This window comes from Chelonia mydas, chromosome 4 (genome assembly GCF_015237465.2).
Source record: "Chelonia mydas isolate rCheMyd1 chromosome 4, rCheMyd1.pri.v2, whole genome shotgun sequence".
Classification (NCBI taxonomy): Eukaryota; Metazoa; Chordata; order Testudines; family Cheloniidae; genus Chelonia; species Chelonia mydas.
This window is the reverse complement of record NC_057852.1, coordinates 105,810,523-105,838,431: the sequence shown is the minus strand read 5'-3', so window position 1 is coordinate 105,838,431 and position 27,909 is coordinate 105,810,523. Positions and strand designations below refer to the sequence as shown.

At 37.3% G+C, this 27,909-nt stretch overlaps 1 protein-coding gene across 1 annotated transcript in view; it reads left to right on the top strand.

Annotated features, from left to right (window-relative positions):
• Positions 1–27,909, top strand: part of RBPJ (recombination signal binding protein for immunoglobulin kappa J region) — a 55,117-nt gene that overhangs the window by 5,333 nt on the left and 21,875 nt on the right. The window contains 5 exon segments of the mRNA XM_043544561.1: positions 12,418–12,456; positions 16,534–16,629; positions 25,754–25,802; positions 25,804–25,920; positions 26,582–26,756. Coding sequence (XP_043400496.1) covers positions 12,418–12,456; positions 16,534–16,629; positions 25,754–25,802; positions 25,804–25,920; positions 26,582–26,756 — 476 coding nt within the window.

Here is a 27,909-nt window from a genome sequence, read left to right as displayed (position 1 = left end):
TTCCGTAACTCCTGAGTAGAGTGGAATCAGTCTCCTACTTCGCGCACTAGATTGACATCTAAAAGAGTGAGAATCCTCACTTGATAAACAGATGATTGTCATATTGGATCATCTAAGTCTAGTATCTTATTTCTGACAGTCGCCAGTGCCAAAAGCTTCAGAAGAAGGTACAAGAAACCTTGCACTAGGAAACAGGATAACCTTTCTCAAGGGAAGTTTCCTCCTAACCCCAAATCTGGAGGTTAATGCCATCTCTAAGCATCCATCTGAAATATTGCAAAAATCTCTCTTCTGGCTCATGAAAAGTTGTTTGAACCCTCTAAAGATGTTCCGTAGTATAGACAATCTCTCCCTGCAATACTAGCCACATTTTAATGTGTCGGTGGTTTGAGATTTTTACAATTAAAACAAGATTCAGTTCATTTCACTATTTAGTGGCTTTTATAATAAAGTGAAACATGCTTTTGATTGACCTAATTTGTCCCTAATTTGACCTGATTTGTTCCTGAAGTTTAATTGCTTGTGCAAAATATTCTGCTGTTCAATTTTGTGGGTGAAAATTTTGTGGGCAGAAATTGTACCAGTCATATTCTGTGCCTTTTTGAACATCTGCTTCATGCTTTCTGTGTAGAGCTGATTGCACACTTTTCATCAGCATGTTTTTTCTTACAAAAAATGCCATTTTTGCGAAACTGAAATTTTCCATGAGAAAATTTAAATTTTGCCAAAAATTTCTTTTTTTTTCTCATTGGGGAAAATCAGAATTACTGCCTGCCTGCCTGGAAGGCTCTTGTCAATTTCACATTCTGCAAGTGAAATTGATAAAAGCTGTACCTGAGGGCTCCTATAGCACACCCTTGTGCTCTGCCTCCACCCATGAAATTGATGAGAGCACACACACACCCTTGTTAAGACAGTTGAATTTTCCAGGCGGGTGGCCAAAAACATTAGTTTTGGTTCTCCCAGAATGGAGTTTAAAAAAAACCATTTCCATGGAGTAATTCTTCTTTTTTGACATTTTGTACTAGTTTTGGGCAATTTTTTTCTTTCAAAAAATCCAAATTTTTCATGGGAAGGGATTTTCATGTTTTGGCCAGCTCTCCCTCTGGGAAGGAAGCAGGGCTTTTTCCTTTTGAATTCTCTTCACAAGGATATTCAGAGATTTTTATGGCCAGAAGAAAATATTTGCATAATCCGGTCTGATCTCTTTTATAACACAGGCCAAAGAAGTTAGTAACGTGCATCAAGACCTTAACTTTGTTTGACCTACAGCATATCTTTTAGAAAGAGGTCTAGATATTTGCTGTAATATGTTTCTGGCTCCTTTGAGGGAAGACTGAAGACATTTTGTTCTTATTTTACTTCAGTGTTTCTGCATTGTTATATTTTGTGTTTATTTTCAGTAAGATGGGCTGTTTTCTGATTTTTAACTGTGCCTGTATCAGACATTTATGGGGGCTTATTAGCTTAGTAGGCTGCATGTGTGAATTTTGTTTTGTGGTTTACGACCTCCCATATATTATAATATTTTAAAATATAAAGTGACAGTATATTTCAGCCCCTGTTCATCAGCCAGGAAACTTTATGGGAGTAATTCTTGCTGTCTTGAACTGGGAAGACATAGCCAGTTGTTTGTTCAAAATTTGTCTTAGTCTCTCAGGAAGTCTTACTGTATCTACGTATCGGAGAACTTGAACTTGTACATGTGAGGGTGTGACGGTGCTGCCTGTGGGAGGGAGCCAGCTAAAGTCACTCAGTCAGGGTGAACTGCAAACAGAACGGGGCAAACAAACCCCAAATGCTGGTGGATATTCCAAAACTTAGATTTACCAAGCCAGCACAAAACAGCTTCTATAGTACCTCACTGGTTACTCAGAAGTCCAAATAATGCAGTTCCCTTAAAGTACCCAGCCTCAGGCCTCCATCCAGACACACGTCAAACATATGATGATAAATTCTGAAAATCTTATTTCATCATATAAAAGAAAAGGTTCTCCTGACCCCAAAGGACCAAGCCCCAGACCCAGGTCAAATAATAACTTCGATCTTACCCCAAAATACACGCTATAGTCAATTCTTGTTAACTAAACTAAAATTTATTAAAAAAGAAAAAAGAGAGCGTGTTGGTTAAAAGATCAATATACATACAGACTTGAGTTGAATTCTTGAGGTTCAGTTACATAGCAGAGATGAGCTTGTAGTTGCCAAAAGTCCTTTTAGAAATAGTCCATAGGTTATAGTCCAATGTCCATATTCAGGGTGACTCCAGGCAGCGACTGGGGATCTCAATCCTTATGGCTTAAGATTTCCCCCTCTTGAAACCCAAAGCAGATCTGAGATGAAGAAGGATCATATCCCAAGGTTTTTATACATTTCCTGCAGCCTTTTGGCCTGGGAAAACAATAGGCTTAACTTTCCTTCTTCCAAGCATCATGGCAATTAGCACAGGATAATTTATCCATTAAACAGTTCAGATACAGGTTATTACAACCTTCAAAGAGACATAGACAATAGTACTATTTCACTCAAGTATCTTCCTAAATGTTAATTTTCCTTTTTTGATCTTTGAATCAAAGCTATAGCCATAGACAAGACTTGTTTGCTTACATCACAAGACCTGAGCAAACATTTACTCTTCTATCTGTAACAATAGAGGCTTGCACTTCAAAGCTCTTTTCATTTACATATCTTCCTAACCAGTCTCTAAAGTTCGGCCATGGGTCAGGTCAGTCTGTGAGTTAATTAACTCTTTCTGGCCCTGTCACCTTTCAATGAGATATTATATTAGACTCATAATGTCACAGAGGGTCCAGGGAATTCTGGATATGCTAAAACAAGTGAAAATAGACGTTGGTAATGGTATCTCATCGCTGGGGTACTGTTCCAGCTCTGTGACATGAAAGTGAGTATAAACCATAAAGAATAGCAAGAATGGGAGCAAAAAAAGCAGTTGAGCATTGGTGTTCACGTTTTTGTTACATCCATGCCCTCGATAAGCTACTAATTTGTGGTACCATTATAATTAGGAATCTTGTTGGAATTCATACATGTGGCAAAATTTATTTTCTTTAGTATATCAAAGTTACATGGGGAAATGTAATCACAACATACCCATTTAATTTTTTACATATTTTAATCCTTAAACCTGGAGCAGTATAAATGAATAAATTAAATATTGATTTAAGGACAATTAATATTGCACTTTGAAGAAGATAAGATGTTTACAGTAACATTTCAAATCCCTGAAATCCTCATTTTAGTATAGTTTAAGGAAAAGTGTAAATATACTGGGGTTATTTCACTACTGAGCGAGCTTTCATAGCAGAGTAGATTGGATATCCTACACTGGGATCTACACAATTTAGAATGAAATAGCTGCTGAAATTAATGTAAATTATGGATTCCATGAAGGGACTTATCTGATACCATTGAAATCAGGACACTTAATGAAATCTTAAAATTCATTTTTTATTTTAGCAGTCAATATAGAGATATAGCAGGAACTAATATAAAAATTGTTCATTTTTACTTAAAATAACTTTCTCAAGGTTTTAGTTCATTTATAACTAAATATGGGGGCGTATGCGTTTGTGTTGGTTGCTCTAAACAATTGTTGATGTCTTACAAACTGTTTCTCATCTTCTGAAGGGAGCTATTCTGCTCCTACAATTTCCGCTTGATATTGCTACAATAACATTGTACAGTCAGATCATCTTGGTATCTGATTATCTTCTCTTTTCTTCTATTGGGACTCTCAAATGGTAGTTTAAAAACCCAGACTGACAGGCTTTAGCTAGTATGAAACAAAATTTAAAAATAGTTTTGAAAACCATGCCTTATGGTAAACCTCCTTGCCCAACACTAGTGTAGGGAAAGCTCAGGCATTTGTTATCCCCATCATCTAACGCTGTTCAGAAGGTAATATGACGTGTAAGTAAAAAAATGTTTGGGCCTTGTCTATTCTAGTGTTTCCACAAATGATAGCACTGAAGGAGTGCTACTTGGTGGTAATAACAAGGAAGTTTGTACAGCAAGCACGAACTCATAGTGGCTATTTCCTGTCCATCAAGCAGGTTTTTTTCTCCCTTTATTTACTTCACCTGAGCCATGCAGATACATGGTAACTTTTTAACCTTCTTTTCTTATCTTCAGTTACCTGACCTAGAAGTCAGGCTAAGAATCCATCTGCTCTATCTACTTATCATCTGCTCTAGCTACTTATTACCATACTCATCACCATTATGTCTGAGGATGTCACTGAATTACGCACTTCTTCGCCCAGTTTTCTGTTTAGGAATCAAGTGCAAGTGTCTGCTCTTGAGCTGTTTAGGACCTGTTTTCTCTTTGACACAAACACTGTTGCACTCATTCATACATGGCACCTCAGTGGAACTTAATCTTTCTGTATTTCATGGTGGTTAAAAGATTGGTCCTGAGGAATCCCACTAATATATTGGATGCCCAAATTGAGACCCTTGGGACCTGATTTTTCAGCATACTTAGCATTATATGTGGGCTTGGAAGAGTTCGGTTTTTTATCAGTAAATGTTTATTTCACCATACACATGCAAACTGAAGAAATATTTTTCTCAATAATGATCAAAAATTACAAATAGACAAAGTAAGAAAAATGCTGCTTGAGAACTTTAGTCAAAATTCAGTGATACAGACTTTTGAATTAGGCTTGTTATGAATGGAGTAGTGAATGAATAGTAAAAACAGTTATGATTTGTTGATTTAAGGATTTTGCACAGTCAGTCTTAATTCTGGCATTTCCTAATTTTGGAATACTTGACATTGCAACCTTAATGTGTTTTACATAGTTCTTGTGTGTAATTTCCTAGGTTTTTTTAAATGCAAACTGAAAAAATAGACATTCAGTCACATGGCATCATATTGATACCCACATGGGTCCTGAGCATGGTTGGAACCTTTAGATCCAACACACAGACCTCTATCCTTTGTGCTAACAGAGTAACTGATGCAGAAGAAGGTTGTCATCCTCTCTGGCTAGAGCAGTCGTCTCCAAACTGTGAGGCACAGCCCCCTAGGGGGGTGCAGAGGAATGTCCAGGGGACATGGCTGGGCATGGGCCAGAGCGCCACCCAGCCCCACTCTGCTGCCTGCTCCTCTCCGGCCACAGCTGCGCCCCGGCTCTGCTCCTGGCCCCTGGCTGCAGCTTGGCTCAGCTGCTGGCTCCACCCCTGGCTGCGGCCCCCAGCCCAGCTGTGACTCAGCTCCCGGCCTGGGGTGTGTGTGTGTGTGTGTGGACACATGCCATTACTGGTCACGAGGCTGGGGTGGGCATGGGGGGAATATTTGGGGTACCGCTGGTCTAAAGGGGGTGGGGCACTTTGCCAGTAGGTTTCACAGATAGTTGTGGAAAGCAGAGGGGGGAAAGGTGAGAATCAAGAATCTTGGGGTTCCATTCCAGGCTCTGGAGACAAGTGTATTTCAGTGTGCATGGTCTTTTCTGCCCATTCCCCCCAAGCATTACCCCATCTGTCGTGTCCCCTTCAACCTGACCCTATCCCAGTTCTGCCTTCTCCTAGTTCCATTCATGTTCTCCTCACCTAGCCAGTCCTGGTCATCACTCCTCAGGCTTCTGATCCCAGACTTAGTGTCCTTGTTCAGCAGTCCTAGTTTTACCCCTCCAGATTCCCAGTCCCAGTTTTCTTGCCCACCAATCCCAGTCTTACCCTTCAACCACCCAGTTCCTTCTTCCTCCCCCTCACTCACAGGTTCCTCATCCCTAGTGGCTCTCAGTCCCAATCTCCCTCCATGGATGGCTTGTCCAATCTCAGTGTCTTGCCTCTCCCCACTTCTTCGCTAAAATTGGGCATTTTTCACGTGGATGGTGAAAGACACATCCTTGACACAAATGTTAACCCCTGCCAAATTTCAGGTCCCTGTTCTAAAACATTGGGGTGCGAGAGCTGTTAAAAGAAAGGGTTGCCAGAATTTAACAGGAGCAAAACATTTTTTTTTCTAGGCTTGTTCTCAGAAATAGCTGGATCATTTTGGCTGAAGTTTTCCCAAAAAAGACAGCCTGAGTCCGACACCCAGCATGGAGAATTTTTTGTGTTCACAAGAACACAATTTTTTGTGTTCACAGTGAATTACCTAAACAGCACATTGTCCTACCTTGCTGCCATAAAAGCAGGAGCCAGCATATGATACAACAGCTGTCCTGCCTTGTCAAGACCACCCTTGCCCAACATTGAAGGTGTATGCCCTAGGGAGAGAATGTGGTATGCAGGGGTTTTGAAAATGAGCCACTTGCACTGGGCAGAACTCTATCCCACCAAGGATGCAAAGTATGCAGTGGAGGTGCAGAAACTGCGGAGGAAGGGTTGTGGCAGCCAAGGGCCAAAGCTGATGAACTGCTACTGTTGGTTGGAGCTCTGTCTGGCCAAGGTAGAGGTGTGGCAGCAGCTGGGGACCATAAAGGGTGGAGCTTTACCCAGCTACCATATACTGTCTCCAGAAGTTGAGTGTTGTTTGTATAGGGATTCTCAACATTCAGCCTTACTGGGAAACTTTTGCCCTTATCTAGAGATCCCATAGAAGATGTTACTTCACATCAACTACACATTATGTTAATTTTCTGGTTTTTCATAATTAATATTGCAGTGCATTTATGGGTTACCTGCTGTGGAATTTGGGTCCATTGTGCTGTTGAGTGTGTGGAGCCCTTTGTTGTTCACTGAACACCAACAGTCTGCTAAGCACCTTATGTAAAAGAGACTTCTGTCCTTGCTACCAGTTAGATACAAACAATATCTATTCACATTGCTTTCCATGCATAAGGCATCCCAAAAGACGTTACAAACAGTGAATTATATATTTAATATTGCTGTGACTGTGGCCATTTGTGCATACAAAGCTTTGGACTTTAGAACCTGTTTGCAGTGAGAAAAGAAATGCCGAAAACATAGAGGGTAGCATCCTCTTTTTCATTTGAAAAATGCCATGATATGACATTCACCTGTCCATGGACTTCAGCTTAAGGGGACTGAGATAATTCAGCTGTAGAAAAGGCAGCTTGATTTAATAGAGGCAGTCACAATTTGGGCTTACAGTAAACAAACATGGACCTACAACCCCCAAAAGTATTTGTATTTTAAAAAAATAGCAGTTTAGAGAGTTAATAGTTTTGTTTTCTCAGGCTTGATTTTAGCTTTATGTGCTTAGAAAAAGTTCCTTTAAGTAGAAGCAGTACCTATCCAAGATCACACATCCGTTTCAACAAAATCTGTAACTTTCATCTGTAAGTGTACAAAGTGAGGATGGTTTTGGAATTTACTCGGGATATCGGGGTTCAATTCCTGGCTCTACCACAGACCTGTGTGGCCTTGGGCAACTCACTTAATCTCTCTGTGCTTCAGTTCTCTATCTGTAAAATGTGAATGATAATACTTTTTGTCTTGTCTAATTAGGCCCTATCTAGACAAGAAAATGGTACCAATTTAAATAGGTTGAGAAACTTAGTTAAATCAGGGGAACTACCTGGTGTGGACACTCCAATATAAGGTGTGTCGTGGAAAGTTTTTCCCCATATTATTATATCATCTATGTACACTTGTGTGCCATATATATATTTTCAAAAATCTTTTGTATTGCTTTGTGAAATACCTCTGGAGCGGAAAATAATCCAAAAGGTGATCTTTTAAAACAATAACATCCAAAAGATGTATTACATGTGCATAGCAATTGACTTTCTTACTCCAGTACTATTAGCCTAAATCTATTCAAAGCATCTAAAGAAGAGAAGTATTTTGTTCCTGATATTTGTCCAAATATTTCTTCCCTGGTAGATATCTTAAAATGTTCCCTTTTAACATACTCACTGGGATCTAAACATAACCATAAGAATCCATCTTTGTTTTCTACTGTTACTAATGAATTCACCCACTCAGCTGGCTCTCACACTCTTTTAATTATATTTAAATTAACTAACCTTTCCAATTCCTTGTGTACCCTATTTCTTAAAGCTAAGGGTATTTTTCTAGTTGCATGTATTATTGGTTTCTTTGTTTCATTTAACTCTATTTTATGCATTGTATCTAATTTACCAATTCTAGTGAATAACTCTCTGTAAATTGATATTATATTTCCAGTGTTTCAGAATCCTGAATAGTTTGAATTCTACCAATTAGATTTAGTGCTAAACATGTTTATAAACCTAAAATAAAAATTAATAGTCCCTTAACTACTACAAAAACGTACGTTTTCTAAATTATCTTTAACTATGACTTGTAATTCACAAATACCCATAACAGGATTTTTTTCACCATTGTAAGTTTGCAAATTAATTTGTTCTCTTAATACAGGTTTTTACTTTTAGATATTTTATAATTTCTTCTGAAGTTATAGTAGCTTGTGCACCTGTATCTATTACATATGAAATAAATGTTCCATTAGTAGATAGTGTACCGTCCAATCCTTCTTGTAGTTCACAGAATGACTGTTTCACAATACCCAGAAACAAATTGTTTTCATGTGTACTAAAAGCTCTGTATTCCTTATTCAGCATCTTCTCTGAGACTTTTTTTTGAATTTTGAACTAAGTGTATATTTCTAATTTTACTTGACTTTTACGTTTTCAAAGTTTTGCAAAATAATTTTGTTTCTTGCAGATATGACAGGTTTGCCCATATGCTGGATGTTGTTTAGGTTGGTGTCTTCTTCCATATCTAGAACATTCTATCATATGCTCATATTTTTCAACTTTCATATTTTCACTGTTTTCCTCAATAGACTTTTTCTTATTAAGTGTATATTCACATCAGTTTGTTTTCTTTCTAAAATATGAAATCATTGTTGATTTAGTTCAGCAGTTTGGCAAATTCTCACTGCTTTTTCCAGATTTAGATCTGGTTCTTCTAACAATCTTTTTCTTACACTGATATCTGTTAGACCCATCACAGTTTGACTGCTTATCATTTACTCAGATAGATTCTTGGAAATTACATTTCTGATTTCTTATCTTTAGATCTGTTAAGACTGATGCAGAAGTCTCTTCCTACTTTTGATTTCTTGAGTGAAATTTGAAATCTTTCGAATGTTTCATTTTTTTGGTAAACAGTATTCCTAACGTTTTTTTAAGACAAACTCATAGTGCACTCGTTCTCTAACAGTAAGCTCAAATAAATTATATAATGAAATTCCTTCAGTACCTGCAATATTCAAAAAGATGACAGTCTTTTTTTCATCTTCTTTATGATTAGATCCCAGTGTCCTCAAAAATCAATCAAATATTTGTTGAAACCTTTTCCAGTTTTCCACAGCATTTCTCGACATTTTTAGAAATGTGGGAATTCTTAATTGATCCATCTTAGTTTGATCAAACTTTTTTCACTTCTCAGTAACTTTTACTATAGGTGGTTTTTTAACTTCTTTCACTGCCAGCACCTTAACTAGACTCTTTATTAGCTACATAGTTAACATATATACAGAGCATCTTAACTCAGGTCCATCTATCAGTCTAACCTAAAACCAACTTCTTCCTCCCACTGTCTGCTCCAACACGCTGGAGATTCTCTTAAAGCCACAGTAACACCACATAAGACTCTCTTAAACTGAAATAAGAGAGTCTCTGCAAGGGAGTTGCACTGATTTAACTCAAAAAACCGCGCGTGTGTGTGTAGAGAAGGCCTTAGATTGTGATTAGTTAGGGGCAGGCACTTTTCCTTTCTTTGAATAATTCAGCTGCTTGTAGAATAAGATCCTAATCTACATTGTGGCCTGCAAGTGCTACCATAATATAAATAAGTAAATGAAAGTTTAATAACTGATCTAGTCAGAATATAAATAAATATAAAAAATCGAAATCCACTTTTCTCGCAGAGCATTGGACCCTAATCAGGTGATCTTAGTGAGCTGCACTATATAGGTAGCACTGCAACAGAGAATGCACTTCTCCACAAAGTCATACTGCTTACTCAACTTTCAGGTTCTGCTTCTGTTGGTCAGATGGCATTGGTTAGAGATAGTTCACTGCCTGATCAGTGAGAGTCTCAGGAAGGTAAATCTACAGGTCTTTTTTCACCCTATTTATTCCTTAAATATAACTATTGTCGTAAGTCTCCAAAGGAGAACAGTGACTAAATAGATGTTAGTGCAGCATATATTCTTGTTTAAAATCTCACACACACAGACACACACACTTACTTTTACATTCCAGATAGAAGCATATAAGTTCTTATAACGTTCAAAGGCCAAACAGTTCAGCATTGCACTAACACACAAGAAATAAAATGAAAGCAGCTATATACTGATCATAAAAATAAGTTTCAGAGTAACAGCTGTGTTAGTCTGTATTCGCAAAAAGAAAAGGAGTACTTGTGGCACCTTAGAGACTAACCAATTTATGCTCAAATAAATTGGTTAGTCTCTAAGGTGCCAGAAGTACATAAAAATAAGTGAAATTGAGCAATCTGCATTCATTATTCAAGCTGAGACTAATGTAAAAAAGAAACAAAGCATAAATAATAAGTAAAATCAATTTTTATACACTTTTTAGGTTTAGGTCAACACTCAGAAAAATGACTAGTGATGTTGGGTACTTCAATTTTGGGGTGCCCAAATTGAGATACTTTAAAGAGACCTGATTTTCAGAGAGTGGATGGTTGTCATCTGCTCAGAGCTAAATGCAAAATCCTTCACTCAAGCTTGCAGATTCATTAAAACAGAGATGTCTTCCAAAACACTCCGGTCTGGTCTACACAGAAAGTTGAACTGGTTTAATATTTCAGGTGTGTTTTTAAATTGATTTAATCACCTTAAATTAATGCTGCTGCCTGTCCCCTATAGTTTTTCTCTTTTGGTGGTCTCCTAAGCAGGATGGTATTCCTCTGTTACAATGCAAATTAAATTATATGCATTAATTGTATATTTTCACTTTGTGGTGCATTTCTGGAATTACTTAAATAAAATTTAAGTGTATTGAATAATTGCATAATCAGTTAACATTACTGTGTTGTACTTGCTTTGCTACAAAGTTCAGTGCAGATCTGCTCCATAAATTAGGGGATCTCTTGTCATGTAATAGGGAGCCTCAAATGTTGTAGAGTGCTATTATAGATGGATTTGTTTCATTGTTCATGAAGCATAAAGGGAAAGATATATCTGTTTATGATATACTGAACCAAGAACATTGCCATTCTGGTGTATTTACCAGTAATGGCTGCGTATTCGTTGCATGGTTGACTTCCTTGTCTCATATCATTTATTTTTAGGTAGAAGGGTGTTGAGCTAGCTGCTACATGTTTCTTGTTCTCATTTTAGCTTGTGATTGTACTTCCTTTAAGAGATTGAACATAGTAACAGACGTGTTTTGAGGCAGGGGAGCAATATTCTTACCTTCCTTTTCTCAAATCTTCTTGACAATTCTGACTTAATCTTTTTGGTTTGCTTTGTATTCCTGAAGAGAATGTTTTCATACAACTCATGTATGCATCTTCTTACATACTTTAATATTTTTAGGAAGATTTAGCTTAAAGTTTGTGGTGAGGGTAGTATAACCTCACAATGCTACTGGATTATTAGATGTTTTTGAATCACCCTATCTATACCTATGTGTTAGCGGAGAACCTAACTTTTCTTGAGTCTCTAAACCATTGTATATAATAAACTTTGTCAACCCTACTGTAAAAACTTACTGGGCGGGGGAAACCCAGTTTCTTAGAAAAGTGATTCTAATGTGAAGTATTTATAGTGCAGTGTATTTGCCAGCTCAGAATCAGACAACTGATGATCACAATATTAGTAATGTTGTTGTCATTGTGTTGATTAGTAACAGTTCTTACTGGCACTTCTAGTAGGTGGTAATAGCAGATATCTGATTTTTGTTGTAGTTAAGAAACTTGGACTTTTAAAGTAAACTTCAGAAAAATGAGGCAAATGTAACTTTTTGCAGAAGGCATAGTAAACAAGGACATTAGTAGGAATTGTACTACATTTCCCCCTCTCCCCCGCCCCCAACTGGACAATAATAGCTGATTTCATTTGCCAGGCCTTTTGGTGCATTAAGAACAATTTCACAGTGAGGGGCTTTTTTTTCATTTTAGTTAAAATGTGAATAACATATAATTTTTCTGATTTATTTGAATAAGAAATGTCTTCAGTATTACAGAAAAACTCTGTAAAGAGGCTGGTTTGCTTTAAACAAAAATAGAAACGGAACATACTCAATTTAAAACATTCTGAATCATAAACGAGTTATCAGTACTTGTACTGTGTTTTTAAATATATCAGTGTGTGTGTGTATATACTTTATTATGTCAGCATAAAAAAATAAAGAAAAATAATCAAGGAAATAAGAAGATACAGGAATATAGCAAATTCTAATATTTAAGTGTAAAAATCTATCACAGAATGTTTGTTTTAAATTACTGGCTTCTTGTTTGTTTACAGGAAATTTGGTGAGCGACCTCAACCTAAACGTCTTACCAGGTGAGCATAGAATAGTTTATCATTTTATCTAAACTTATTTTTTCCTTTCAAAGATATATAACAAATTTTAGCTTGTCAGCCTTTAATTTCAGTGCTGAAGGATAATCATTCGGCAGAGAATCAGAGTACATTTCAAAATGTTGGTTTAAAATCTTTCCCCCAAGATGGAAAGCTTTAACAAACAAATTATCAACCAGAAATAGTACTCTGAACATTGATTGCCTTCCTTTCATTTCTCTGTTTAATCTGAAATTCAAAATTCTTTGCAGAAATCACTTGGCTTTTATGTAGTCAAACGTTTATTATTTGTGGAGCATTGTAGTAGGTATTAATCTGCTCAGGTCTAAGTTTCCAGAGATGACTTCAAACCTCTCCTCATTGACAAGTATATATACATTCTATATTCTATATTCATTGATAAGTGTGGCTAATGAAATCACATCAAATGCCAAAGCTCTCTTACTGGCAGAATTTAAATATTATATTTGATGGCTTTTGCGCAGCAATGTACATCACAATCAAGAATGCTGTCAGGGAACGATCTTAACCTAAAAGTTTTGTGAAGTGTGACCAGTGATAAGTAGTACCACATTCTCAAGGGAAGCTGTTCATGAAAGGCTGTGAGAAGGGCTGTGAAGTATTCTATCTGATTTATTCCTGTTCTGTCTAGGAATAACTTACTGTAGAAGCCATAAAATAGTCACCATTTTCCAGTTGTTACCAAACAGTTACCATAAATACTGATTAATCTGTGGAGAGGGGAAAACTATAGTAATCTTGGCTACTACTGTGTGGCAACTGTAGGTAAATGTTTACTTAATGCTGGCGACTGCGTTTGCCTGATTTGCACAAAACCTGCACTTTTGTTTATAGCTCTGTGTGTGAACAATAGTGTTTGGGGGCATAACACACCCACTGTACCCTGGCCTACTTCCTTTTATGTGAGGTAGCAGGATGCCTTATGCAAAACAAGAAGAAACATGTTTTGTGTCATGTCAGGTTTGGGGTACATTTCATCAGGAATGCATTTCCAGATACACTCTAGCTTTGTGCTCAACTTGCTTCATATTTAGGCTGTAAGTACTTATAACTCAAACCAGAGTTTATCCCATAATAGTTTTAAATAAGATCAACAGGTGATTTTCTCTTTTCCCATATGAGTTATACAGTTATCTTTACCTATTTGTGGATTTTTTTAAACAGGTTAGGTTTAAAATCATGAAGTATTTTCTCCCCTTGAAGGTTAATCACTTTTGGAATTTTCTGCTTCCAAAGTTGTTGGTAGAATCCACCTTCCTGGGATTAATTAAAAATGGAAAATTGAATGAACATCCTGTAGTATATCAGGGCATAAATTGTATTGTATGCTTAACTTTGATGAATCTAGGGTTCAGCTACTTGGTTAGTAAAGTATCTTCAACCCGGGAACCATTTCCCATGTGAGAGTGGGTGGTTCTAATTTTTTTTACATACCAAGACCCCATGTTCTGAAAATGTAGTAAAATGTTGAGGAACTTCCATCCTATAAAATCTGAACAAAGAAGTGCCCTCTCCTATCCTCTACTAAGACCTCCCAATGTCTCTTGTGGTCTTGACCTCTTCGTTGAGAATCCGTGCTTAAAGAATTGAGTAGAGAACATCTTTTAGGATCTGGGTAGACGTGTCCCAGAAGATAGATTTCTTGTGAGTACAAGAGGGCAAAGAAGGTGGAAACTGGTGAATTGGAGTCCTTTCTTGTATCTCTTTTTCCTTTGAATTAGCAATCCTATACTTAATACATAATAGAAAATGTAAGTAAGAATATGATACATTTAGATAGTCTGAAGAATATACCATTATGTTAAAATTCAAATGCTCTTTTAACTGAATTATTTTCTATTTATCAAAAGCCCTATATGCTAATAGAATATGTTGCACCTGCGTGCCATCTCCAGTTGGAAAATAACTTTTTTTTCTGATACATGTTCTTCAGCAATTCTGAAACATTCTTTTTCTCTTCATTGCTTAAGTTCCTTGAAGGAATAAAAAGATCTCTAAGCAACTTCTGTTCTATTGTGCTATTTGCTTTTGCAGTCATATATAAAATGATATATTTAGTAATGATGAGTAATGGTGCTTACCTCCTTAAAGTGCTTTGAGATCTACTGATGAAAATAGCTATGTAAGAGGTAGGTATTCTTGTTCTTATTGAACATTTTCTTGATAAGCGGTAGAGAAAGGAGGATAGTCTTTCCATTCTTAGGGGGTTAGGTCTATATGGCAACAGTGATTTTATGAATACAGCTTTTAGAGCAGAAGAAAGGGGTAGAGATAATTTGATCCCAACACAATGCTTAATATACACTAGAATTGACAGCACGTGGGCATTCTTTACTATATTTGTTTCAGTTTCTTTGAACAGTTGTTTAACATGAGTACTGTAGATATTCATGGATATTGCATAATGCACTCTGCAATTTGAACATATGTTTATGATTAAGTTAAATGAAGCTAAAATGGAGAATTTTGTGTCAGTACTGAAATATGTAAATATAATTCATTGAGAAGATATTAATCTTTGGTTTCGTAGTTACAAAGTACTGAACATCTGAATACCTATGTAAATAGTCTCAGATAGTATATGTAAATATACTTGAGAGAAACAGTTTTTTACTGTCTATACTTTATGGCTGTGTGCAGCATAGTATCGATGTTACTAGTTATTAGCCAAATTTCGCGAGATCAGGGTAATCCACATTTAAAATTGTGATTTGGCCCATATTTCTGTATTGATGAATCATCCACTTATATACATATTTCTGGTGCACCAGTTACCATGGTATCTATGTGCCAAGTACAAGAATTTAAGCTGAAATGTCATCCCAGTTGGATTACGTTCTGTCCCCCACTGTCTTGGGTGAGTTTGTATTCCATAGGTTTCAGAGTAACAGCCGTGTTAGTCTGTATTCGCAAAAAGAAAAGGAGTACTTGTGGCACCTTAGAGACTAACCAGTTTATTTGAGCATAAGCTTTCGTGAGCTACAGCTCACTTCAGTAGCTCACTGAAAGCTTATGCTCAAATAAACTGGTTAGTCTCTAAGGTGCCACAAGTACTCCTTTTCTTTTTGTATTCCATAGGCTCTCTTTATCTGAGGGGTCTTTCTAGTGGAAACAGATCTTGTCAACTAAGAATATTGTTTCCTTGGTTGAGTAAAGTTCTCGGTCAACAAATGTTTTGGTGCCATTAAAGAACTATCCAAACATTGGTTGAGTTTGATCTCCTGCGTGGCTGCCTTTAGGTGGATGCCCTTCACCAAAAATGCCCTGAAACCCCTTCCACGGAGTTTTATCTCTACTTCTGTCAGTTTCAGTAGGTAACTTCAGTATTTGCACTTACCTAGTTAAGGGCTTTGAAGGTAAGGACCAGGGGACCTTGAATTGGTTATAGTGCTTAATGGAGGGTTGGTGTAATATGCAGAAGACTAGTAAAATGTCATCATCTACCTATTCAACTGAAGAGATGGTTGTCTTTGTTTTTAAGCCGAACAGCTTCTGTCTGGCTTCTGTTGTCATTGTATGGACGAATGTTAGAAAACCAATATGGACCATGTATGTCATGTAGGCACATCAGCGCACATCAGATAAAACTAACGAAGGAGACCTTGGATTAACTCAATGTTTTTGAACAAATATGCGTAGCAAGTTATTGTAAATGGTAACAACAAGACCTCAAAACATCCCTGTAGGTGTGAATGAACGTATTGAAATAAACACTGTCCTTCTACAGCACCCCAAGGTTTCCCTGTAGTGGAAAACTTTGTGATGATAGTAGATGTTGAAAACCCACTGAAAAGTATTGCAGTATAACTTACAGTTGTGAGGTGCAAATTGAATACTGTTTTTTTTGTCCCCAAACTTATCTTTTAAAACGTCTGGTTTAAACCCAACTCTGTATTGTTAGTGTGCTGCATATCCTCCCTGTTTTGCTTCTTTCCACCTCAGCTGCATTTTTTTCTTAAAGTTCTATTTGAATTATTATAACTACAAAACTAAAAAAAAACTTCCAAAACTTATTTTCACTTTAAATTTAATTTTTAGGGAAGCTATGCGGAATTATCTAAAAGAGCGGGGTGATCAAACAGTACTAATCCTCCATGCAAAAGTTGCACAGAAGTCCTATGGAAATGAAAAAAGGTAAGGAAGAGTCAGTCTCTCTCTCTCTCCCTCTCCCCCTCTCCCCCATCGAGTCAAAAAAATTAATTATCTGGCGTGTCATTAATTTTAGCATAGTACCTAACAAAATTACCTTAAATTAAAAACACCTTAATCTGATTCTAAATAAATGTATTAATGAAATATATCAAGTGTATTGCCAAAATCTAGACAGGTGTTTGTATAGTGAATGTTGGAAAACTGCTGCTTTTAGTACATAGACGTTTGTGTCTGTTTCTGCTGGCAGTCTCAGTCCCCAGGTTCACTTCACCCTGGGATTTCTTTCTTTTATCTAGTTCACATGGTTGGGAGAGCAGTGAGGTTCTGTAGATCCTCATGTCCTTTGCAGGGGTTCTTCCCTGCACAGTTTGATTTCTGTGGGGAGAGGGATATCCTTAGCCTGGGCCTCACTTCTCTTCCTCACCCCAATAACAATGTTGTATCTGTTGCAGGTGCTTCTGTGTCTGTTCATGCCAGCTGAGTTAACTAGTACTCCAGTTACTTGTGGAGCATTCTGAGGTAGACAATATCTCAGTATTTAATTAAAAAAAACAAAAAAACAATAGAATGAGAACCTTTACCAAAATAAAAAGTGACACACACCCTCTTTTTTGGTCACTTTAAAGGGGATCAGCGTATTCAGATTATAGTTAAACTTAGCTCTAGAAAAATGGGAGAAAGTCTTAGTAAGACTTTCCTATTAGTATAAACTATTTTTCCATGGTAAAGTGTCTGTTTAAAGTATTTTGTTTGGAAGAAGTGGTGGGAAGGTTAGCTTTTTTCTTTCAGTAATTTTAAATATATACATGGCCTCAATTCAGGACAGCATTTAAGCACGTGCTGTCCTGAATCAGGCCTGTAATTGCAATAAGACACATTGAGTTGTATCATTAAAATTAGTATAAAGTATGTCTTGTTATAACAACTTCTTGCCAAATATAGGTCAATATATAAGTAGTAAGATGCTGTCTATCTGAGTCTATTTGTGTAGATTTTTATACTGCAGCTGTCAACAACATATCTGATCACTGCATTTCCAGGCAATTGTAGTACGCTTCAGGTAGTTTTTAAGGCAAGAGGCTGCAGAAGAAGCATTTTGGGAAGGCTTGTTAGTGAATGTGTTTTATGAATAAGTTGTGTGCAGACTCTTCGGCACTGTTCTACTGGTGCACTTAAATTCTGACTTGGAGCATCAATCAGAAAAAGCTCCCTTATGTCTAGATTTCTAATTATCTTATAATGCACAATGACTGTTACTGTAAGATGTCCATAACAAATTTCAAAAGTTAAATTGCTGAGCTAAAAATATTGGACTAGAGCAGATGAGGTTTCAGACACAGATGTTATCTATGTGCAATAGCCACAAAACAGCCACACGTGTTGCATGTACTGTTACCTTTGATGCTTAATCTTTCTTTCTCCACCTTGGTCCACATCCTGTTGTATCATATTGCTTGTAAAATTTCCTGAGTTTTGAGATATTAAACATCTCAATGTACAAAAACAATTGAAAATCAGAATCCATCAGAAAATTGCCTGCAGAGTACTGAGATGTAATACCACTAGTACAAATGGATTCATTTCCTACTGTTGGGCCTCTGTTGTTCATGAAAAGGCCACTGTTGGCTGTTCTTCACACTTCTGTGCCTAGTTACTGGTACATCAGTGCATTTCCACTCTCCTGATAAGACCTTCACAGCTTGCAGTCTTCACTAAGCTTCTCTTCTAGGCAGTTTCCAGGTTCAGCAGTTCCATTTAATTGTTAAGGATTTTTTAGATCTCTTTAGAGCCTTGCATTTCATCTTGAGAATCAAATAGGAAACTCAATGAGGGGGAAAAAAAGGACACAAGTGAACACGTGCACCGTGTGTATGTGGTGCGACTACGCAGCCCTCTGTTGCTGACTGCAGTGTTTTGGGGCACATAGCAAGGGAGTTACAATTCAAGGCAGAGTAGCAGTAAGCAGTACCTGCTGCTTCACAAAGGAGGATTTTACAGCCATCAAGATTCATGATGACTGAACAGAAGGAATACATGGTTAACTTCCCAGATTGCATCCTATTCCAGAATAGCATGGTTAAGGAGTACAGCATACTGAATTCTTTTAACCCCTGAAAAAGCTTTGTACGCTTCCATCAATAGGAAAACGCTTTTCTAAAGAGCTTTCCTCTGTCAGACAGAAATCTGTTCCTTCTCTTGGGCCCAAAGTACTTCAGGAGCAGGAATCGTCCACCATCCAACCCTTTTAGAGATAGATTTACTCTTTTCCTGTTTGGATTGCAGTAAAGGAAGTGGGGGGAGGGCTCATTTTATTTGAAGTTTAAAACTCACCATTTGTGTTAGGAAAATGTGTAAAGTCCCCATCCCTCTCCTTCTCCAAAATGACTCTTAAGAAATATGAGGTGATACTTTCAAGGTGGGTCTTTGTTCCTAGCAATTTCTAAATATTCCCATGTGCCTTTGACAGGTAATATTTCCCTAAACAATTCCATGGATAAAATACAGAGTAGAGCTTCAGGCATTCTTGATGCGGATTGCTGATTATCATAAGTATATATTGTTAATGTTAGTAAAACCACTATGGCATGCATACAAGTATGCTTTCCCAACTCCTGAGAATTGCTGTCCTCATGCCAACTAGTAATCACAAGATGCAATCAGAACGACATTAATATTACATAAATACAAAATGTCAAATGTTAAAACACCAAAGCTCTTCTGAGGGGGAACTGTTTTGTAGTGTTTGATACTGGGTCCTCATGATCTGGTATGAAAAATTTTACATCACTTTTCAGGGGTGTCATGGCCACCATTAGTGGCTCAGAAACTGAACTGTAATCACATATTGATTAAAATAGATACATAAAATATTTTTGCATAGCATGTTCCTCCACCACTCTGTAGACATTGTGGAGGTAGGTCCATCCACTATTTAGTATAGCTGGAGTTTTTATTCACACCAGGTATTTTGAATTCTTTTCCTAGTAATAGACTTACCAAATGGGTATAGATTTCTTTTTAGACCTTCAGAGTTTCAGGAAGAGAGAGCTCCACGGTGACAGTGGCTAAGGAGTTCAGTATAAGATTATAGCATCATTGCCAAACTGATTTAATACTGATTTAAAGTTATTAAAAGAAAAATTGGAATATTTAGAACTATACATTTTGTTTAAATATTAAACATTCTAATTTTTATTCTCCTTCTCAAACCGGTGTTTAAACCAGTTAAGAAAATACCTTAGAGTATTACACTAGGCTCCCAAACTTCTGGCATCACAAATGATGTCTCATTATTAACTAAATTGCCGGTATCAACAGAAGGCTCAGAAGTGCCAGTTGTAATTAAATCTTTGGATTCACTTCTGCCTCCAGATACTTTGTGCAAATGAGTGCAGATTTAGGTCCTTGATTTTCAAATTCATTTTACTTTACTCATAGCGAGACATGCCTTATTCCTTTCTTATTGCTGGGCTAAACAAAATTAGCAAAGGTTTTAAGGACATTTTATTCTAATGATTAACCATGTTCATGGAACATTAGTTTTATCCATTTTTTTCCTTGCATTTCCAAAGAGAGAGGTTGTTAATTGAACCATTACTGATTGTGCCTACGGTTACATTGTATTTTAAGCTTCATGGAAGGATCTCTCCATGTTTTTTGGTCCTGGACTTTAATGTGATAAGGAAGTATCTTGGCTCACTTTAGATGTGTAGAGAATAATCCATCTTTACTTGACAGGCTTCTAAATTTTCAGAAGTTGGGGCTCCTTTTGTAATTCCAGTTTCCAGTCATAGAGATAGTGTAATCACGAGGCTATAGAAACTCCTCATTTCTGTTCCAGCGCTGCATTTGGTTTGCTATGAGGCCTTGGAAAAACCTTTTAACCTTTCTGTGCGCAGTTTATCTATCTGTAAATGAGGGTAATAACTACCTTGCAGGTGTTTTGATGAGGCTTAATCAATAGTATGACATTTTTGGTGGAAAGGAACCATATGATGTGCAAATGTTGTGTAGTGTGATTTTGTTTAAAAACCTTAGGAAGAGGTACTTCCAGACTTAGTCCCCAAGTTCCTGGCAACTTCTTTACTTGTCTGTTCATTGCCTAGCACACTGATCTTTGATTAGGGTTCCTAGATGTTAATGTAATAGAAATAATAATAGGTTCTTCACTCTTCTAAGATGAGAGCATATATCTCTTTAGTAATAATAGCCTTTGGAATGGCAAGGGTGATAGAAATTTAACAGAAGAAATTTGCAGGTGAACCATATGGCAATGACATGTGTACATTAGTTATTGTTTATGTTCTCAGATATTACATTCAGCATAGTTGTCTGGATTCCTTCTGGGGACTTTGATTCTAGATTAGAATTGTGCTAGTTATGTTTCTGTAAAGATACCATCCACCATTTCACTCCTGGTTCTCAGCTTCCTGGCATGCGACAGTTCCCCAAGCTATTGAAGTTTTTACGGTCTCAAAAGGCAGTCACTAATGGGACTTTGAGCCAGCCCTTCTACCAGTGGTCACATACTACTGTCTGAGTTTGTTTAGTACGCTTGGAATATTCTAGTTAGCAATTTCTTGACAGCTGTTAGTGAAAGAACTCCTTGCAGAAGCTGCACCTTGTAGTTATTGTTCAGTTTTTCTCTGCAATGCATTGTTGAGTATGCTTTACCGTGTGCCTACCTTCCAGTTAGGTCCTGGTTGTTATTGCTAAGATTGTTTTGTCATTGAGTGCTTTGCCTTGTTCAAGGCTTGCCATGTGGCTCCGATGCCTATTTTTAGCACTCTGGCACCTAATTATTTTTCATGTTTTTTTTTTTCTTGTTGCATTGTATTCTTCAGTGGATGTTGTCAGTTTCTTCAGCCCCTAAGAAGGAAAGAAGACTGCTGAGTGGTTTCATGCTCAGAACAATGTGGGTAATTGACAAACATATCTTCTGCCTTGACTGTCTCCAAGTCGACCACCAGGTACAAGGGGAAATATTGTCATGCAAATGTCACCTCGAACGGTGGTGTATTTCTCCAACCCCACATCAAGGGAACCTATGAAGACTACTTTGAGACCAGCACAGGGCTAGGCCAGAGTGTTTCAAAAGGTAAATCCTTGAAGCAGAAGCCAGAGTTGAACAAGAGTGCTGAGTGCCAGGACTCAGTAGCGTTGGCATAAACCCATTGTTCCCTGGTAAGCCTAGTTAGGGTAGTTTCACCACTGAAGCACCATGTTTTCCCAAATTCATGGCTTTAGTGGTGCCATACCTAGAGGGGCTGGGAGTGCACATGTACCCTTACTTGGGGAATTGGCTGGTCAAGAACACCACTATGGAGGGAGTCAAAAGAGCAGTCTGTTCACTTTTCCATGTCATCACGAGGGTTTTGGAGTCAGTAGGATTCAAAGTCTCTACTTTTCCCCAGCAGACATTTGGAGTACATGTGAGCTATGCTAGGCATGTATCTGCTTGGTCTTCCTGCTGCAGAACAGGATTCAACACATGACCAATCTGATGGAGAGGATTTGTCAGATCAGATGGATGATAGCATGGGCCATACTATGAATGCATTTGAGTTTTGGTGGCCTCAACTGAATTAGGAGTACCTTGGCTTTTCTTCTCATGAGACCAACTCAGTGGATCTTGAGATCACAGTGGAAGCAAGCATTATAGGGGGACTCGCATCTCTTCTGGATGATGGACAGCCTCTGGGCTTTTCTGGCTAAGTGCCAGTCCCAAAGATGAGCTTCAATGAGGGATTTAGTTCAAACTCCAGCCATTCAAATTGTAGTGACCACAAATTCGTCCAACATGACATGAGGAACATACAAAGAAAGTGCCCCCCACCCCACTCAAGGAATTTAGTCTTTCTATAGGAGCAACAACAGAACATTTTATGTACAGCAGATAAGTGGTTCTGAATACATGAAGTACCTTCAGAGACCTGATATGCCAAAAGGTGTCCCTGGTTCAGACATACAGTACGGTCACTGTGCTTTACATCAAGAAGCAGGAAGGGACCAAATTTTGCATCTTACGTCGCAAAGCTTGGCAGATGTGGGAATGAGCTTTTTCCCAGAAGACACTTCTGATCACCATATATTTAGCAGGGAAGAAGAACATAACAGAAAGAGCTGATCCATGACAGATCTTCACAAGTGGTCTCTGGAGCAAGTAGTGGCCTACCTACTTCACAGAGGAACAGTGGAGGTAAATTTCTCCATCCCTTACTTGAAAAAGAAGCTACCAATCTTCTGCTCATGGCATGGCAGAAAAAAATTAACAAGGGAATACCTTATCTATCCAATGGATAAGGGGACTCCTGTATGCCTTTTTACTAGTACCTCTTGTAGTCAGGGTTCTGGCAAAGGTTTGGAGAATCAGAGGCAATAGGTTTTTAATCATTTTCTTTTTTTTGTTGGTCAGATTACTTCTTTGGGAACTTCCACCTCCCACTCAAGTAGAAGCTTATGGTCTTGTGGTTAATGTAGAGGACTAGAAGTTAGAAGTCCCTATAAATTGAAGATGAAAGGGAAAGCAGTTTTCTTTGTTCCATAACACCTAGTCCCACTCTGTTTCTAATTCTGAACTCTGGAAATTGTTTCAAACTAAAAATAGTTGAAGGAATTTTTTTTCTCTTTCCTCTCTTCATATGTAGTTGAAAATCAGCCGATGACCAAAACTTAGATATTCTCATTTATTATCTTAACCCATTTCTTCCCAATCCTTTTTCTCCAAGTTATTTTAAACTAATCAAAGACTGAGGCTTCTTTTGTCCCATGTTAAATGAGAAATAACTGCATCAGTGCTGTACATGCACACGTTACTGTACATACAATAGAACCTCAGAGTTACAAACACCAGAGTTACAAACGGACCAGTCAACCACACACCTCATTTGGAACTGGAAGCATGCAATCAGGCAGCAGCAGAGACCTAAAAAAGCCAACAACCCCAAATACAGTACAGTGCTGTGTTAAACGTAAACTACTAAAAAAATAGAGGGAAAGCAGCGTTTTTCTTCTACATAGTAAAGTGTCAAAGCTGTATTAAGTCAATGTTCAGTTGTAAACTTTTGCAAGAACAGCCATAACGTTTTGTTCAGAGTTACGAACAACCTCTATTCCCGAGGTGTTCATAACTCTGAAGTTATACTGTATTTTACACAATATAATTGAACTCTTCTTTACAGGAGATACTAGGATTCTCTGTATAAAGTTAGAAATTGAAAAACCAATACTTGCCTCCATCTGGAGGTAGAGTAAGAGAGATAACCCTTAAGGCTAGACCAATAAGGGAACCAATCAAGCAGGTCTAATAATTATGACTTTCTCTTTTACTTGTTTGCAGTGTTGTAGCCTTGTTGGTCCCATGAAATGAGAGAGACAAGGTGGGTCAGGTAATAGGTATTGCCGTTTATTGGACCAACTTCTTTTTGTGGGAATTGACACGCTTTTGAGCTTCACAGAGCTCGCACCTGAGAATAACTCTGTAAAGCTCAAAAGCTTCTCTCTTTCACCAACAAAAGTTGGTCCAGTAAAAGATGTTACTTCACCCACCTTGTCTCTCTCTCTCTTTGATTTGGCAGTTTGAAATCAGTTTTTTAAAACTTAGTAAGCCAAGAGTCTGTATATGATTTTGTTTTGCAATATAATTCAGTATTTTTGATGCCCTTATTGTAAGTTTTAGTTTAAAAGAAAGTTGAATTGTTGCAGCCAGTTCGTTCTTAAAATGGGTTATAACTTGTTTTCTGGTGGTCTTTATCGCCTCCTAGTGTCCTTTGGCAAAAGTTTTTCTGTACAACATAAACTGAAAATACTTGCATTTGGCAATATGTAAACACCCGCATTTGCTCAGTTGTAAAGACTGAAAATAATATAGATATGTAATACAATACATGACATTGTAACATATTTTCAAAGCTTGAATTGACCTCAAAAGTTAAAGATGCTTTCCCCCTTTTTCTGTAGATAATTTAGAAAGCAGTACTCTTTTAAGTCATTACAGTTTGAGGGCTCACTGGAGCAGCATATTATTTGTATTTATTTAAATTATTTTAATAGAATATAGTAAGTTCTATCCTTACCATAGTTTTGTCATAATTTCAAATTTAATTTTACACAGGTTTATTTTAAAAAAGAAAGTATTTAATTTAGATTTTAAAAAATCTGATTTAAAAATATTTTTAAAGAAAATCAGAGTTTTATCCACATTGTCAGAAAACAAGTCTTGTCTTCATTTGTCATTGATGAAAGGATGTAAGTATAACAATAAATACTAAGTGAATATTTTAGAGTGGTTTTTCTGAAAGGCTTATGTTTTTATTATTTTATCTGTCAATCAAAGCTCTTAATGTCTCTACACCAACTTTACGGTCCTTAGAGTAGTAGTGGGCAACCTGCAGCCAAAATGCAGCCCATCAGGGTAATCTGAGTGCGGTCTGCGAGACATTTTGCTGACTTTCACTATCTGCAGACACGGCCCCCCGCAGCTCCTGGTGACCGCGGTTCGCCATTCCCAGGAAGCTACACACGCAAAGATGAGAGTTCCCAGAATAAATTGCATAAAGGAATCACGTTTGTTTAATTTTAATTCATAAACTAATTAATAGATTCACTTGAGAAAATCCTCAAAATTCAGTTTAGTCACAGATTATATGCTGTAAATTTGGAGGAAGAAACAATATACTTTTTATGCAAAACAGAATTTGCATCCTGGCTTAAAGTGAAACTCTCAGCCCAACCGTAATTGAGGGGTTGCAATTGTGTGTGTGTATATATGTGTGTGTGTGTATATATTTATATGTAATATATGTAACCTACAAATACCCACTCAGTGTCATTTTAAGACCCAATACTTACCAGGGCTCTATTTAAAAGCTCTGAATATCTCCCTTCCAAGAGTATAAAGCTCCTGATTTTGCTCTGTACAGTTGCAAGATGCCATATCTTTAATCTGTCTCCCCCTTTATGCTGTGATGGAGGGCTTTTGTTCAAGTATCAAATGCTAATTTGGCTAGGAATGTTTTGTATTTGCCGGGATAAGACTCAATTTTGTCGCTTGTATGCAAAGATTTTTATAAAAGCTGTATGTAATCTGTAAATTGTTCATCTTCAGGTTTTTTTGCCCCCCACCATGTGTGTACCTTATGGGCAGTGGATGGAAGAAAAAAAAAAGAACAAATGGAACGGGATGGTTGCTCTGAACAAGAGTCACAACCATGTGCTTTCATTGGAATAGGAAACAGCGACCAAGAAATGCAACAGCTGAATTTGGAAGGAAAGGTAGAGTCCGTATAATAATTACTCCTGCAAATTACAGCATGGGACATTCTAACCACTACTGTCTCTTTCAGCAAATGCTTTCATGTTGTGTTTATTTTCTGATCACTAACTAGTTATTGTGGCCCATAAGACATTAGGGTGGGGAAGGTTTGTCAATTGGTAAAGAGAATGAAATTGTTAAGTTTTCTAAGCACGTATAACAAATATTTAAAAGGGAGGGAATAAAAATACTTTTAAAAGAATTGATATAGTATTTTGCTAAATGAAGAGAGATGTTTTACAATAATACAAATTACTATGGGATCTTTTCTTGTGCCATCAATGAACTAAGATAGCTAGAATAAAACTGACTGTGCATAGGTTTATGTTGTTTGTAGGTGTTGCAAGCACTATTTCAGTTACCTTGTATTTGCAATGTAGTTCCTTCACTGATGCTGTAAATGTCTATTTTACAGTGCTCTTCATGATGTACGCTTTAAATAATTGGAGCAGGATTTTGTGATTTCAGGGAATGTGGTAAAGAAAAACATTTGGGTAGGCGTTTTTAAAGATGAATTCCGCCCATGTCATATTTTCTGATTATTTAGTGTGGTAAGTGTTTCTGCTATCTTGAACTAAAAGTTTATCTGAAAAAGAAACAGTAGTTTATTCTAATCTACAGAACTATTGCACAGCCAAAACATTATACATCTCTGACTCAGACAAGAGAAAGCACTTCATGTTATCAGTAAAAATGTTCTATGGCAATAGTGACGACATCGGTGTGTTCCTCAGTAAACGGATCAAAGTCATCTCCAAACCTTCTAAAAAGAAGCAGTCACTGAAAAATGCAGACTGTAAGTATTTAGTGTGGAGGTCTTTACTTTATGTGGTGATATGTTTGACCTCACATGACTTTCTTCTTGTATGTTTGAGGCTTGATTGGAACTAAAAATAAATACAGTGGAATTTTCCAGATTTACTGTAATGTATTTAAGACCTCTGTACACTGATGTATTTTACAATATTCCCCTTTATTTACCTGGCTGTGCTGTAAATGAATTGAATATGGCTAACATTCGCAATATAGATTAATAGTCTTAAAAAAATTCCTTCAGCAGATTTCCAATCATGGATCTGAATACCTATACACAGGCTTGTCAAGAACTTCCTTATCTCTAAGTTCTAAGCTGTTGATTCGAGCAGGTCAGGACCCTTCCTGCTGAGGTACTTAAGCTACCTCCAGTAGTCAACAGCAAAGACGTTGCTTTAGGAACATTAGTGATTAGCTCCATATCACCCCAATCAACTCTGCACTTCTCTGGATCACTCTCAGTCTCTCACTATCTTTCCTCTCATTGATGTCAATTTTATTTATAAATGTATTTTGTGTGATTATCTTCAAGGTATTGACTTTTATTGGCATTTGGGACTCTTCATGTTGACTTTAAACCCAATTTTCTTGCTCATTCTGGAACGCCTGTTCTTTGTTTTGTAGCTCTAGAATTCTTGGGTACAGATGCATAAATGAAGCACTCCAAGCTTTAATCTCCCTTGCTTTTTTCCCCTCAGAGTTTCCTTGTCCACAATTGATGCATATCAGACATTGTGTATTCCCTTTTTCTTGATTCGTCAGATTCTCTCGTATTCAAATATTGTCGTCTAATCTTCTCCAATCTCAGAATCCTGCATTGGGATTTCCAGACTAGTTCATTGGGGTGCAAGGCTCAGGAGAGGGAATCGGTGTAAGTGGGGAAAGCTGAAAGACGCCAGTCCCCCGAACCAACTTGTAAATGTGCAGTTAAAATAGCAGATGACTTCTTGAAAACTCCCTACCTTCCCTCTTGCCTGTCTTTGTGGCCGAATGTGGTTGGAGGAGCAGTTCTTAAGTAGAGATCTGCAGATGAAAGGCTGGCAGACAACTGCCAAGTGTCTCTTCTCTGCTCATGTGGAACTCATCTTAGCCTGAGATGCACCGGTGGACATCCTTCAATACTAAAAGCATCCACT